Source organism: Engraulis encrasicolus, chromosome 19 (genome assembly GCF_034702125.1).
Source record: "Engraulis encrasicolus isolate BLACKSEA-1 chromosome 19, IST_EnEncr_1.0, whole genome shotgun sequence".
Taxonomy (NCBI): domain Eukaryota; kingdom Metazoa; phylum Chordata; class Actinopteri; order Clupeiformes; family Engraulidae; genus Engraulis; species Engraulis encrasicolus.
Genome location: NC_085875.1, coordinates 9709780 through 9726387, shown reverse-complemented (window position 1 = coordinate 9726387; position 16608 = coordinate 9709780). Strand labels below are relative to the sequence as shown.

General features: G+C 41.4%; 1 protein-coding gene across 5 annotated transcripts in view; it reads right to left on the bottom strand.

Moving 5' to 3' along the window:
• mia2 (MIA SH3 domain ER export factor 2) overlaps window positions 1–16608 on the bottom strand; it is a 31874-nt gene that overhangs the window by 10358 nt on the left and 4908 nt on the right. For 2 of the 5 annotated variants that reach the window (XM_063183608.1, XM_063183607.1), the window contains 19 exons: window positions 15146–15292; window positions 14531–14661; window positions 12262–12393; window positions 11884–11905; window positions 11664–11752; window positions 10849–10917; window positions 10624–10734; window positions 10381–10452; window positions 10122–10226; window positions 9396–9518; window positions 8130–8229; window positions 6844–6890; window positions 6650–6740; window positions 4477–4615; window positions 3230–3331; window positions 1690–1750; window positions 1534–1569; window positions 689–756; window positions 263–345 (listed from right to left, as the gene is read on the bottom strand). In XM_063183608.1, coding sequence (XP_063039678.1) covers window positions 263–345; window positions 689–756; window positions 1534–1569; window positions 1690–1750; window positions 3230–3331; window positions 4477–4615; window positions 6650–6740; window positions 6844–6890; window positions 8130–8229; window positions 9396–9518; window positions 10122–10226; window positions 10381–10452; window positions 10624–10734; window positions 10849–10917; window positions 11664–11752; window positions 11884–11905; window positions 12262–12393; window positions 14531–14661; window positions 15146–15292 — 1728 coding nt within the window. Of the gene's footprint in view, window positions 1–262; window positions 346–688; window positions 757–1533; window positions 1570–1689; window positions 1751–3229; window positions 3332–4476; window positions 4616–6649; window positions 6741–6843; window positions 6891–8129; window positions 8230–9395; window positions 9519–10121; window positions 10227–10380; window positions 10453–10623; window positions 10735–10848; window positions 10918–11663; window positions 11753–11883; window positions 11906–12261; window positions 12394–12633; window positions 12714–12896; window positions 13043–13784; window positions 13936–14530; window positions 14662–15145; window positions 15293–16608 lie in introns of those variants that run through there. The other 3 variants (XM_063183611.1, XM_063183609.1, XM_063183610.1) reach the window with 3 other exon arrangements.

The following is a 16608-nucleotide window of genomic DNA, read 5'->3' as shown; positions in this document are numbered from 1 at the left end:
ATGCGGGTGCTCTCACAATGGGCTATTAGTAAAGCTCAGAAGCCTTAAGGAGCTTGAAGAAAAAGCCTGTTTCCTGAACTACTTAATTCCTATGTAATTCAACATTCATATAAATCTGATCTGATAAAAGAAATCACATCATCTACGTCAATTGTAACACAAATAGTACTAAATGCTTTGAGGACACAGGAAAATAAAATGTAATTTTATAATTTATATTTTTTGTAAATAACCTTCTTTCTGTGGTGTGTGCTCAGCTCACCTCTGAATAGTGGTCGTCCTGGAGCATCCAGAGCGTATGGGTCTTTCTCCAGCACATCCAATTTAAACTGGTAGTCAGTCAGCCTGATGGGAGAATATCAACAAGGTTAACATACACATATTCTTACCTTTCTTCTCAGTTTCTTAACAGCATAATATGAACACACACACACAAACTCGCCATATAATTCTGTCAGTGCATGCATACACACAGACTGAGAGAGCATCTAATTCTTGGTGCATGTACAGACATATGCTGGCAGTGCAAAAACTGAGAAAGCCAGAATTAATTCTATCTACACACAATGATACGTACACACATACACACAAACACAGAGACACACACACACACACACACACACACACACACACACACACACACACACACACACACACACACACACACACAGCGTGCAAAGGCACTTACTTCTGGCGGAGGTGAGCGTTTTCTCTCTTGATGTCTGCTAGGTCTCGGTCAGCAGCTCGAGCAGCCAACTGTAACAAGCACAAGAGACGCTCTGAACCAAACCACACTGAAGCTCATTCACATTCACATTCACATATCTCATCAGGCCTGTTAACCAGCTGTGCGAGTACTGATGCTGCTGTGGCTGCTGCTGTGGAGATCTACACTTTTAGACCCCGTTTCCGCATATATATTAATTATATATAATAATATATGCAATATTTTTGTACATTGGGACAGTTTGGGCCTTCTGTTTACACATTCCCGAAAACCAGTTTTCAAAGACAACACCCGTCACAGTGGAGATATTTGTATCCTCATGCTGGGTAAACGGGATCAAATTTGGTTAAGGGATTACTTTTTTAAAAAAAAATCTGTTTTTAAAAATATCCGCACTTGTGTAACGAAGGCCTTACACTAGTGAACAACCAAAAAGAAACAGAAATACAATCCCATCCATGTGGTCTGTAACTTACACTGAATAATTAATTGGTTGTAGGCAAATCAAGATGGTATTATTAAGTTTCAGGTAAATCATGCTGACAAGCTTTATTGACCTGATGTCATTTTCACACTGTAATCTGTGACATGACACAAAAACAGGCGATATGCGAGATAAGGCCTTGAAGGACCATTTGAGAGCAGCTGCACTGAAACCGGTTAGTGTCAGCAGAAAGAAATCCTGATGAAAGTCCACAATGGATGATGCATAGAAAATGTATATGTTTTTATTCATCTATTTGTGCAGTGTCACCTTGCCTCCACACAGAAATAAAAATACAGGACGCTTCAATTAAATAACTTACCCAGTTGTCATGAGCCTTCTTTTCCTGTGATGCAATCTGGGGAAGGAAAACAAATCAGATACACTTAAACTTCATATTTACATCTGGTACTTATACTTCATATATATACTTGATCTACTTTTTTTTACGTTAGGCAGTATGTAATAGTTTACCCACCTGCTTTTTATAGGCCTGGTTGGTCCTGTCAATCTCGTCTTTAAGTTCCTCTGCTCTTATCCTGATTTCAAAGAGGTGGTAGGTGAAACACTATATCTTCAAACATCATAGGTATGGCAATATAATGGATCAGCATTTATGAACCACATACTTTGACCTTGCTCATGTTTGGTGGAAATTAAATGGATGTAGACAACACATTTGGTAGACAACCAAGCAAATTACATTTGCAGACAAATCTTACGAGTCATGGTGAATACAGACAGACACTCAGAAAATGTATACATAACAAAGGTGTAATTCCACACACTCCTGTGTTCTCATCTGGCGTACCAACGCAGTGTCAAGATTTCTTAAACTGAAAAGGAAAAGCCGGAGCAGCACAGATGTGACTCTGTTCTCACTCTGTTCTTTCCAGTGAAAAAGTCCCACTGGAAAATTCTCATTGTCACTATTGCACAGCACACCGTGCATAACGAAATTATATGTATGCCTTGCTGGTGCAAGGGGTTAGCCCGACAGGCATCCCAAGGGAGCAGTGCTTAGGGACGGTACCATGCTCAGGGGTCCTCAGTCATGAAGGAGGATGGGGGAGAGCGCTGGTTGTTCACTCCTCCCCACCCACCTGGCGGTGTCGGGAATCAAACCAGCAACCGCTTACCCATGACTGCCCTCATAAATAAAGCGGGACACAGACAACAAAATAAATTAGTTTGCAACAGAGGTAGTTTATTTTAAATGGTCTGGGGAGATGATTAGTGTGCTGTCAAGTGTTTAGTGTGTGCATGCAATGCTGGTGTCAGCATCAGTGAGTCAGTCCAGAAAATATAGAGCCGAAAAGAGAGAGCAAGAGAGAGAGAGGCAAACAATAGCAAGAGGGAGAGCGAAATCCGAAGAGAACCTGCAGAAAAGAGACAAGTTAAACAGAACCTAGACGCGCAAGTGCCTAACCAAGTCTTACAAAAGTGCCCGACTAAAGATCAGGAGACAGCTGGTTAAATAGCCACCACCAGAGCACAAGTACACTCCATTACTCATACTGATGGGCACCCTGGATTCATTAGTTACAATCCAGTGCCAGATATTCCACATGACCTGGTTTTACCGGTCCAATTCCACCAGGTGGTCGCCTATTCGAAATGATGACCGTTTCTCAATGTCTAGTGTGCGTCCTACAAAGTGTATCAGCCTTTGCAATCGCGTCCAGTGATTGGATATTCTTTGGTGAACTCTGTGGAGTATCCAATCACTGGGCGTGACTAATTAGGCTGACACACTTCCAAGGCTCATACAATAGACTTTGGGAAATGCTGAATAACTTACTTGGACAGGTAAATCTTGTCATTTAGAACATGTGGTACTGGATTCTAACTAATGAATCCAGGTTGCGCATCACTGATTACCCTAGTCAAGCCACTCCCTGCCTATGCAGGGGTCACAAATGATGGGAAATGGCTGGGAGGAAGGATCGTAACATGACACACATTTTCGTTCCTATCTTCCCTTTCATTTTTGTTCTGCTCGTGTACTGTCGTCTTACCTGTAGTTGTTCCTCTCCTCAGCGGCGAGGGATATCTTCATATCAGCCTTAGTCAGCTTTTCCTCTTTCTCCAGCCGTTCCCTCTCCTCCACTGTCAGCATCCTAAGGAGAGAGGAACAAGATACGTACACTATATAGTAGTGGTGTGGATTGGCACTGCCCTCACGAGCCGATTCGATCACGATTTGGGAGGTAGTAGATCCGATTCGATTCGATTCTATTAGATCCAATCCTATCCGATCCGATTCAATTCTACAATGCATTGCAATGCATTACATTTCTACTGAACGCAAAGCAAATGTTTAATCAGCCATGATGAGGCAATACAAGTAGTCAGATACTGAGCAACAATTTAGTGGCTGTTTTTTGTATCGGTCTGTATCAGTCTTGCAATGTTTTGAAGTGCTTTTATTTAATTTAACATTCATTTGGTCCCGAAATATCCATGGAAGTAATTGAAACTTATAAATAAATGCCGGATCGATTCTGGAACTTCCCGGATCGATTCTGGATCGTCCATGCCCCGCATCGATTCGGATCGCCGAATCGATCATTGTTGACACCACTACTATATAGTGTATAACGCCCATCTCTCCCTACATCAGTGGTTCTCCCAAACCTTTCTGCTAACCACCACCCCCAACCTCCTACACCAAATGCATAATTTTGGCCCTAAATATTGCTACATTTCAATTTGAAATTCTCAGGAAATACATTACACAAGTAAAATCATTTATTCACCCTTCATGTGAATGAGTGTGTGTGTGTGGGCAACATGTCATCATACACTGCATATAGATGACACGCTGATTTAATTCCACTATTGCGTGTGTCCAATACGCCTTTGCACATTAAGGCGTGCTCCACAACGCCCGGTTAGGTTTAGGCACAATTTAGCAAGAAATTTGCCAAAGGTCGCTGTTCTTGGTAAAAGTATAGCAGAAGAAACACTGCTTTACTGACTGGTTAGGTTTAGGGATGGTTTTGGTTAGGGCACAGCAAAGCATATTTGCGTTTAGCAACAGAAATGCGCTGTGGCAAAAGAAAATCGCAGACACGGCGGGAAAACTGTGCAAACCTCGTCACGTGTCAAAAGTGCATGAAAGCGCTTTACCGTTGCGTCTGAGGAGCACGCGTTAACTTCAAAAGGCGTCGCACCAACACGCCGAATGCACTAGCGTGCCATACATACGCTAAAACATGATGACAGCCCCGTGTGGGTGTGTGTGTGTGCGTGCGTCCCTCACCTGTGCAGCTTGAGTTCGTTCTCATGGTACATCTCCGTCATGATGGTGAGTTTCTGTTCCAGCTTCTGGGACTCGCTGGCGAAGGCGACACTCTCTTTCTGCAACCTGTCTGTGTCCTTCTCCAGAAATTCGATGCCCTCTGCCAGTCACACAAGCACGATCAGGGTCACACAAACTCATATTCAACATAAAAAGCCAACATAACAATTAAAAAAAATATGGCAGGCACACAATCGCACATAAGAAGAGGCACAACAAAATTATCCAACATAGCAAAGCCACCATAGCAGTTGAAAACAATAGGACAGCCCTGCTTTGGCAGTCACACAGGCACTACAAAAGTATCAAGCCTACATCAGAGATGGCAACCGGGACCCCAGCCAACACTGCATGCAACTTTTATTATACTTTTATTAATATCACCTGACACATACGTGTGTGCATAAGAGGTGTGTGTTTGGCTTCACCTGCAGAATACATCTGTACACTGTCAGCGGACAAGCAGACAAAGTGTTGGGTAGTCTGGCTTCAAAAGTTACAATCCTGATTCCTGAACCCAGTATTTGTTCCAGCCCTTTGCTGACCAACCCCCTCCAGGGGACCAGGTAACAATATGACAGTCCGTTGATGAGAGTGATAAAGAGTAATAACAAATCTACAATCGGACTCAAAAAGCATAGCACAATCTAGGGAGGACGACAAAACAAAATGATTATGGTATGTTCTCATTTTCCAATGCAGGCATTTATCCAGATTGTCTACAGGTTTGACCAAGTCAAAATTAAGACATTTTAAGACTTTTCAATACCATTTTCCAAATAAAATTAAGACCAACTCGCGGCGTTTACAGGTTTTAGCAAGTCAAAATTAAGACATTTTAAGACTTTTCAATACCATTTTCCAAATGAAATTAGGACCAACTCGCAAGATCATACACAGGTTCAAATGAAGCACAAAAAACAATTGGTTATTTACATTAATGTAGCCGTTTGAAAACAAAACTATACACAATGAAACTTTACACTACATAAAATTCAATAATGCGTTCTAAATTACACTACATGGCTACAACTCCCGATTTCCGTCGCGAAGTTCATCACATGGCTGACATAATTATTCCTCCCTAAATTAAGCTCCACAAATTTAAGACATTTGGGTTGAAAATTTAAGACAAAATAAGACTTTTCAAGGCCTTATTTGGCGAAAATGAAATTTAAGACTTTTTAAGACTTTTAAAGGACCCGCGGCCACCCTGCTATCCCTATTTTCCCTTGACACTGGCAGTTTGAGATCATGACATAGGCCTAAGCTACAGAGAACCCCTTCAAGTCCGATTAAATTAAGGCCCATACTGATCGTCATGATTACCATCAATTTCATGCCAATCACAGACATGATCAATTTATTAATGATCACATGGTATATTCTCATTTTCCAATTCCGACTTGTATCACGAGTTCTCCTCTCACACATGTGCCTAAAATAAAGGGAATAACTTCAAGTCATGTCTGAGTAAATTATGACCAATCCACATGATCGACATCAATTTTATTCCATTCACTGACCATGGCCATTTATTGTCCAGCTCTACAACATGGTAGCCATTGCCCATCACACAGAACAGGAGAGTAAGTATTGGCAAAACTCTTCTTCACACACCCCAATATGAATAGAAATATCCGTCACATGACATTTTTGTTTGTTTAATGATTTAAGCACATTCTGTCATAATGGAGTAGGGAGAAAGCAAACCAAACATGGAGGTTGAAAGAGTGTATAGGCATGGACCACAATACCAAGCCTACCAAACCACAATACAGAGTCTTTAAGCAAACACAGATAGTTTCAGTGGCTGACTGTCTCTCTCGTATAAGGACTAACTAAGGTCTACATCCCTTGGGGAATGCCAACATTATTCAAAGCTATTTTCAGCTGTCACCCGCACCACTGCCTCTCATAGTAGCTTTTTTCATACCATGAAAAAGACTAATATTAGTTGAGCTTCACAGCACTGTATGACACACACACACACACACACACACACACACACACACACACACACACACACACACACACACACACACACACACACACACACACACACACACACACACGCACACACGCACACACACACACACACACACACACACACACACACCTCTGTGTTACCTACCTAGGAGGTCTTCCTTGGCCTTAATTTCATCAGCGAGCTTGGCAACCACTCTATTCTTATCCTCCTCCAGGGATCTCAGGTCTGCGTTCAGCTGTGAACGTCAAGATGAAACCCTTGTTTACTGAGCATATCATGTCGCTTGCATAGTATACACACTTATTATTGTCCCATAACGCCTAAAATGAAAAACATACCTTGGCAGCGTAGACGAGTTTCTCAATTTTCTGCTGTTGATGGTGATCTGTGAGAAATAAGTCAATCCAGTCAAGTGGGTTTTATTGTCAGTTTCTTCATATGCACAAGTCATACAAGGAAATTGAAATTACGTGTCTCTCCATCCCATGCAAAGTCAGATGTTTACATAACTAACATTAACGGGACAAACATTAAAGTGCAAGACAGGAGCGCTAACAGAGTGTAACAAGTAATAAAAAGTAATAAAATGCAGTTACACACTTAATGCAAAATCTCAGAATATCAAATCTAATTTGAATATTTCCTTCTCCTGAACAATATTTTGCATTCGCCAATGAAGGAGCTACTACAAATGACTGACGAAGAGGTCATTTTTTCTTGACCCTATCCTTCATTCCCATATCTGACAGAACCACTAGGGTGTGCTACAACTTCATTTCAAAAAAGGGAAAAGGGAAAAAAAGAGGACAAGACCATCAAAAAACACATATCTTCCAGGACATCAGAAGAAAATGAAGTCTTAATTTAGATGTGCTTCAGTCTTGAAGCAGCGGGAACAGACTACAATAAGCTCTCATGAGATGCAAACAGCATGTAAGGCTACCTTTCACAGATTCATCACAAGAACCAACATGAGTGATAAACCTCTGAAATGGTCCACATTTTATTACCACTACATGTCTTGGGTGTGTGTAGAGAGCCAACATCTGCCGAAGCCAAATTCCTTGAACAGAAAATGTACTTGGGAAGTAAAACTGATTTTAAGTCCATGGACCTAGTGTCATTCCATACTACTTCATACAGCTAACACTTTGATATGTGACTAGCGACAGGAAATCAGGCCAGAAGTAGGCCCCGAGGTATTCCTATAAGAGGTATTCCTCTTGTCCATAGAAAAAGACTAACACGTAAAATTAGTTTTATACTTTTACTTTTAAAGACAAAATGTATGCTTCAATGGCAAAAAGAAAAAGACAACGAGCGCTCTGAAGTCTTTTCTCCAGGTAGAAGGGGTGCATCTGGTTATTCCTTTCCAGGCTTCATAGAATGACTGTCTTAATCCAAAGCAACGCCGACCAGTTTCATCCATCTGGCCTTCGTCAGGGGTGGCCATGGCGGATGGAAACCGGTCTGCGTCTTTATGTCTGTATACCCCAATGTGAAATGAAGGGTTTTTAATATAACTACAACCTTGACTCGGAGGAGAGTGCTTTGGATTAAGACAGTCGATCATTCTACAAAATGTATGCTTTCAGACAAACCAATACTGCCCTCTACTCCATACCTGGTCCATCTCCGTTAGGCGAGTTGCGGTCCGCCGCCCCATTGGCCTCAGTGTCATCGTCCGAGTCCCAGTTCATTTTCAGCAAAGTCTCTCTGAGCACCTGAGGGAAACAAAGAAAGAGCATAAGAAAAGAAAGAGAGACTCAGAAATGGATAAGGAAATATAGAGCAAGGCGAGCAGGGGGAAAAAAACAAGTAAGAATGTTGTAGTCTGGATAGAGCATGTTCTGGCGAACCTGCCACAGACATGAGGCTTTCCAGAAGCTGGCGTTTCAAACCGGTTTCAAACTGTCTCACAGCAGGTAATAGGCCAACACAGGCATGTCATCACCTCATTAAGAATTTCCCAGAATTTAACAACTTGCCACCGAGATTTGAACAGACCAAAAGCCCAGATACACACATATTGAGAGACAGACTCTCCACACACCAGGACACTCAGAATATTCAGGTTAACCACACTGCAAAAAAATGCAAACTTCAAGGCAACGTTACATGCAGTATATAGGTGAGCCCAGGCTACTGAGGCTAGAAAACTGTGGTGACCAGCCAGGGGCTTCTGTCATATGCATGTATAGTTGCATTATGTTCATTCGTATGTATTCTTGTTAAAAAATCTAGTTAATAATTTCCCTTTGTTTCAGACATGTAAAAGGTTTTGGCTGCATGGCACACATCAACACCCATGTGACCCTCTGATGAAGACGGAAATTACCAGGGCTGTAGTCAAGTCCACCTTAGTAGAGTCCAAGACAAGTCCAAGACCAGAAAAGTCAAGTCCAAGACAAGTCCGAGTCCAAAGATGTTAGAGTCCGAGACAAGACCGAGTCCAAAAAGATTAGAGTCCAAGTCAAGTCCGAGTCACATGTCGGTCAGTGTTAAACAAAGAAAAGGATGAGTTTCAATAATGAGAATATTTGAAGGTAACCTATATGCCATGGATGTGAAGACAAACGTTTATGTTGTTGGATTTCAAGCTCTACTCTAGAATTTATGACAGCCAATGTTCCAAACAAAATACCGACAGACCCGGTCGAGTCCAAAAGCCTAATTTGGCAAGATCAGTGTCCGAGTCCAAGACAAGTCCGAGTCCAATTGATAGTGAGTCCAAGACAAGTCCAAGTCCTTAAAAAAACGGACTTGAGTACTACAGCCCTGGAAATTACACCATCTAAACATGGCAAGCAAAGGAAAAACACATTTACACGACTGAAACAGAAGTATGTAAGTATGTATGTCTGCAGTAAGCCTGGCGGTTCTGCTGCACCTTTAACTGCTCGTTCTTCTTTGTGCGCTCCTCCAGCATGCGGTGTTGGGAGCTCTCACACATCTTCATCTCCTCCTCCTTCTCTGCCAGGCGCTCCGACCAGCCCTCTGCTTCCTGCCTCAGCTGCAGGGACATGGTAACAACAGCACATTTAGCACCAAGTTGCAGTTATCAGTGCATGCAAAAAAACGAACACGGTATCGGGAATGCAATTGGTCATTGGGACTGGCTGACTGACTAACGGACTGATTAATTACCAGGTGACACATTCATGATATTTTGGGGCCTGACCAGCACAGATTTGAATGAAGCTTGGTGTGCCTTAATTTAGTGGCAAGATAGAACCCCGAAAATGTAACTGATTTCACATGGAATGACCCCAAACCAAATGAATCAAGGACAAAAGAGGGACTCTTGTTTCATTGTGATAATTTGTTCACATGACCACAAAGGTTGCAGTTGCACTAATATATCGGTTGAAGTGCTTAGAGCAGCAATCGGCAAAGTCCAAAAAAAGCACACATTTTAGCTGCACAACTTCCTGTACTTAGGTCATACTAGTAAATACTAGTTAATTACTTGGAAAATATTAATGAAAAGTTCAAATTTGGCAATAGGCAGCATAGTTGCAATACAGTAGAATACCTACTCGGGCCACAATCCTACACAGCGCACCTTCAATTAAGAAAAATCCCATGTATCATGTGCATGCTGCATAACCCATACCTGGTCTATACTCTCCCTCAGCATCACTTTCTCCTCATTATTTGCCTGAAGTCTCTTCTCCAGTCGCTCACAGTTCATGTTGTGGATCTTCAGTGTTGTTGTGGCCTGTACAGAAACATTGACATGAATGTATTAACATCAATTTAACATGGGGGCATATACAGAACAGCTGCAGCACTGTTCACTGCAGTCAGTTGACTCAGGTAAACAAGATGGCCAGAGCATCGTTGAATTCCATCTCTTTCTAATGCAAACATACCTGCTCCATTTGGGATTTCAGGGCCATGGCACTTTCTTCTAAGCGTCTCCTGTTTTCCTCTGCCTCTGCAACCTGGAACAAAAAACGACATGCTTTTATACACATAATATATGACTTATCCAAAGTAATAACAGAGACATGAATGTGAAACTACTATAGTCATTCTTTTTCAGTGATTTCAGTTACTGCAGTTAGAGTATGACCATAGGGCGCGTGAGTTTATGTGAATTGTAAGTTGCCTACCTGTTTTTCCATCTGTTGTTTTGACTCCTTCTCAGCCTTCACATCCTCTTTCAGGATTTCAAGCCTCTTCCTGAGCTGAGCATTTGTCTCTTTCAGCTCCCGCTCCTTGTCCTACAAGGAATGGATGACAAAATGAAAACATCAACAGTAATAACAACAATGGTAGTAACCTCAACAGAATGCACACTCCTGGCATCAATGGCCTCTCTCTGCCGATTGTCTTACCTGCAGTTTTCTACTCTTTTCCAGGAGAGGCAACTGTCCCCCATTTTGGTGGGCAGACTGCTTTTCATGCTGTGATGGGAAAGCACATGTTACAAATGAGCTTGGTATGTGCCCAGCAAGCAAGCAGGCACGCAGGCACACACACATGCACGCACGGGCACACACACACACACACAAACTTTTGCCTCTTGCTAAGGTAAAGGCTATCTTTGTAAATGCACAGTTTGTCATTTACCTACTGTAGGTGACACAAAACTTAGGTATCTGCCATCTGAACAAAGTTAAAATTGTGTGTCCAAAATCAACAAGCGCCCTTCTAATCCAAGTCATGTTGGAGCTACAGCTCTGGACAGTTTACATCTATCCGCTCAGAGACAACATATTCTAAAAGCAGCTTCTTGCTTAGCCGTCAGATTCTTGAACTCTACTCCAACATTTATTTCGATGTGTAACAATAACATGTGGGTCATTGACTTTTTTTTAGTAGCAGACATAAGGGTGGTACAACAACAGCTAATGGCACTATTGTATGAATTAAATGATGATTTGGCTTTTACTGAATTATTCAAAAAGCATATTCATTGCCCGCACATTAGTTACCAATTATCAATTCGTTCACCGGTATTTCAATAATCAAGAGTGGCCAATGGTTGTCGTTCTACCACCTGATGTCTGCAACTAAAAGTGGTCAAAGACCCATGTCATGTAGTTTTACCACGGTATTGCAAGGGACCACTTCATGGAATGCTTCATTCGAGACAGGAATATTTCACAGACATCATGAAATGATGGCATGACATATAATGAAAGAGTACCTCCTTTTGAAGGCCACTGAGGTTATCAAGCATTTTATGTCTTTCCGCCAGCAGCTCTTCTATTTGTTTTGTCATGATTCTTTCTCTGCCTGCAAAAAAATAAGTAGCACAAATGATTCCGTAAAGCAACAAAATCAAAATGATAAAGTGATAATGAGGAATGAGTCAGAGGTGTCCAGGTTGCAACGACATTGACATTCTCCAGTACAATTGTACTCACGTGCATTGAGTCTGCTTTTCACCTGCAATGACACAAACATGCAAATCAGTTGTATATAAATGACGAAAGACAATGTCTGCAGAAGTTCAAATCAAAGCAGTTTTTGCAATCAAATGATACACAAAAAATCCTGACATGTATACTGTACACTTTAAGATCATCAAAAAGGTGTTCTACGTACGTAGGCCTACATGCAAAAAAAACCCACACATATATCAACATGTTTGAATGGTATTACAGAACTGGTGGAGGCAGTGTTGTAAGCAACAAAGGAGAGGAGGACTCTAAGTTAACTTTTCAACAAAATCTAGTAGAGCACTACGACTTTGACAAGGCAACATTACAGCAGAGTATGTCACGATCAGGTGCTTTGCTTACACATTGGTAGAGACGGCCAGTGAAGAGAAGCATTATAAGTAGACCCAATACACCAGTGACGATGACTGGCTCCCATGGTACCCCATACAGGTCAGGACCAGGTCTGAGGTCGTCTGGGAGTGATGATACCACCTTAGGAGATACAAGGACGGGTTAAGGCCCTCTTCATTATCTTTCCACCAGAGAGAAGTAGACAGGCAACATGGTGAACAGTACACTTCCTCTATTCATTCTAGATTAGACGTCATCTTTTCTTTGAAACCTTTGTGCTACATGAAACATACACATGCCTCTTGAGTAAATGAGGGCAAAGCTTCTGTTAGTTTGCCAAATGTAGGCAAACCTCCGGTTCTACTGACCAGAGAATTTTACCTTTGTGTCGTTCATTATTGTTATTGTTGACATTAGAGCTACTCTACTAACGGTTGGGTTTCCCTGCAGTTCTATTAGCATCACGAGAACCGGTTGTTTGATTCCACTAAAGCTGGTGGCAGTGTGGGTGACTAGATTTCAAGTCAGCTCAGCTGCAGCAGATGATATTAAATGTAAAAAGCTGCGAGATGAGGATAGTAGAGTATAGCTGTTGGTTATGTTGATTGCTAGCTAGCTAACATTTAGATAGATCAGCCACTCACATCCTTTACTTTCTCCACTGCAAGCGTGTAGTAAACGCTTGCTGCTCCTTTCACTTCGGTGACTTCATTGGCGATTTTTTTCATGTTTAATTCTTCAGCCATTCCGCCGGCTGACCTGTCAACTTAACACCCGTTTACGTTTTATAAGAATATTACATTTCATCTATCCATCTGTTGTCATTCCGCTCATGATACGCCGATGAAGGCAAGTGCGCTTGTGTGGGACAGTACTAAATATTACCAAAAGGGGTAAGCGCCTGTCATCACCCGATCAGACTTTCATGTTCCATCCACCGGAATGCTCGATGAACCCACACTTGTTTGTTACTTGCACTTTGGTTTAGAATTATTTTTGTTTGTTTCCTCTATTCTGCATTTTGATATGAATTTCATTATCCGTGCTTTCAATTTGCTCACCCCGCGCCCAATATGGTACATCCTACACGTCACCAATTGAAGACTGCCACAGATCTTTGCAACACTCCTGTTAAAGTGACAGTGGACGTATTCTGGAAGTTCTTCTAGCAGAAAAAGCTTGACCTAGTCTACTTCTCAATGTTCAAAATGTATTCCTGTGACATCTCACAAGCCAGTAACAATCTTATTCAACATTATGTCACTTGGTTTCGTTAGCCACCACGATACTGTTTTAAGTTAGTTGAAGACTGTTTTTCGACTTCAACCGGTGTCACTTCCACGCAAACTGGCAAAAGTATATGTTTTCGTTACATTGCTGCACACTTTAACCCAATTTCAAAGTGCTACATTGTGACAGCTGTTCTGAAGCTTCCAGCAGCCCATGTATCGAATAGAACTGACCCGTTCGACCGGTGTGCATAGCGCGAGAGCAGCTTTTAGGTCAATCGAACTGCTTAACATTTTACTAACCTGAACTTCTTCAGTATCCATGTTTCAACTGTAACAGCTGTAGCTCAAACTTCATTTCTCTATGCTTCTTTTGTATCAAATATTTTGAAACTGGTTACAGAAAAGTTACAGTTTTCCCAAACTCTCCAGCAGGGTGTCACAAGAGATGACATGTCAAAGAAAAAAAAAGGAGGAGAAAAATACAGCTAAGCTGGCATAGCTGTCTTAAAGGTACAGAGTGAAATAGCTTTAGGTGTGCATTAGTAAAAGCAAATGTGTCATTTTTGTTTTTTAATTAGCAGCACCACAGGTCCAACCAGCTAGACGTAGTGGCTTTTTGTAAACACTAGGCCTATTGTGTTAAAAATCAGGCAACCATTGCTTTGGAGGGATCTACATGGGCCTACACTACAGTGTGTCATGTCATGTAATTAACCAGCATAAAGAATGACACATCAGGAACATTATTGATGTTTATGACTATTGTGATAGTGTGTTATTTCATTGAGTGGAATGTCAAGTTTGCATTGCTTGGATGTCTTAATGACATATCAAACACTGAATGATTATGACAACACTGTAATAAAACGAATAATGAGTCATAAAAATGAGTCATTAACGTTCATAGGTCATGTCATTCTTATTACAGTGACATGACACCGTAATGAAGACCCTTTCTAAGATTGCGTTGCCCACTTAATCTCTTGCAGTCATCCACATGCATAATGCATAATGTAGGCCTATAATGCATTAATTACATTTCCTACCTGTTTGAAAACCCATCTGATAAGCTCCAAGCAAGCTAACCATGCGTTCACCCCAGTTTCAGTTAGCCAGGCAACAGTTGTTCTCATATTCATCTTGTCTTCATCTTCTGAGGGTGTCTCCGACTTCATTCCTTCAGTTAAAATAGAAACATGTTGAGCTGTGAGTAAAACAACAAACCATTCAGTAGCACAGCCTACCTACACAGTCTCCCTCTACTAGCAGAGCAACGTATATCCTCGAAACCCTACAATTGTAATAAATTGGATTTTTAAATCAACCTGTTATCACGTTTTTCCCGTTGAAAGTGTGTCACAGCATGGACAAATACATCTTGAAAGCCATTTCGGCCCATAGTTTTAAGTTTTCAATGGCCATTCTGATGAAGAAGACTAGATAAGAGAGGACTTTGATGAAAAAATAGGCCTTTTTTTAATCAGCAAATGGACTGTCTTCTTCATACTGCATGTGCCCATGAATCTATATACAATCCCTTGTTGTGGGCCTACTGATAAGCCTAGGCCATTACTAGATCAGTATAGGCCAATAAAAGATCAGTATAAAATTGGCATTTGTTTTTGGGTTACGGATTGAAAGATTTGGAAAAACGAGCCTACCGTTGTAGGAATCAGAATTATCCAGAGAAACACTGTCTTCTTCTTCAAGGTCGATTGAGTCTCTTTCTTGTGCTGTTTCACCATCTACTGAAGTGACCTGTGTGTTTTCGGTCAAACCACTGCAGGTCTCCTGTAGGCATTCAGAGTCTGTAGAATGATGAAATATACCATTATAATGCAACCTTTGGCATTTTGCTTGAACACAGTTTACCACTAAGGCACACATAGTGAGTAAAAAAAAAAAGTAATTGAAGATTAAAGAGAGTTCAGTAAACAACATGAAGCATACAGAAATGCAGCATACTTTAGTGCAGTTATTCATGATTTCCTTCCAAAACTTGTTAAACACATTGATGGTTCTGCAATTTCAAAAAGGCTTAAACACATTGCTACAATTGCTTTTATTTACCAGAGCCCCAATTTTTCAGACTTGTTCTGTCATCTTTTTAAAAAATTACACATCCCTCACATCTCCATTAGCCTACTTCTCTGTGTGTGTGTGTGTGTGTGTGTGTGTGTGTGTGTGTGTGTGTGTGTGTGTGTGTGTGTGTGTGTGTGTGTGTGTGTGTGTGTGTGTGTGTGTGTGTGTTTGTGTGTGTGAATGCAGAGACATGCACCAACCATCTAGGAGTTTACAGTCGAGGAAACAAAAGACCATTCTATCCAAGTTCAGTTTGTTAGTTTTCTTAGTTACATCATAGAAAAGTATGCATTCGATCATTAAATGCATTCAATCTTCACAACATATCTGTTTTCCCCCCATTTCCAGTCCATCATGCTCGACAGATCAATCGGTTTCATCATCTCTCTTCAGAGTTGCTGTTTCTTTACGAGAGTCTGAAGGCTGTTCAGAGGAAGAAGCTCTGTCAAGTGCTTGAATCTCTGATGAAGGCAGGATTTCAGTTTTAAAAGGTTTTCATAATTATGTAAGTGCAGTGAAGCCGTTCTATCTTTTTGCTGAATGAAGTGCCTTGGAGTTTATCCTGGTCCTCCGTCAAAATGTATTCCATCTGATTTTCTTCCAAACTCATCCTCCTTTTTATCACTGCAAGTGCTACATCCAGGCCCAAGAACAAGGGGATAGGAGGTCAGTTTTACCAGGCCAAGGAAGGAAGGTGGGGCATGGGAGAAGGGTGGCGTGAGGTGCACCATTCTGTATAGCATGCTTCAGAATATCAGGCTGGCTACTTACTATCACATCACACACCCATGATACCCATGATACACGAACAGACAGACAGACATGGTTGCCAGATTAGGTTTCCAGCCCAATTGGGCGGTTTAGGATGACCATCGGCGGGTTAAAAAAAAACAGTGAGCAGGTATGTCCTGTAGATTTATGGTCATAGAAATCAATAGAATTTGGTTCAGATTTGGCGGGATTTAGTGCATCCAGGTGGTTTTCCAGCATTTACTGGGCTGGAAGTCATCTGTCACATCTGGCAACCTTGCAGACAGCCAGA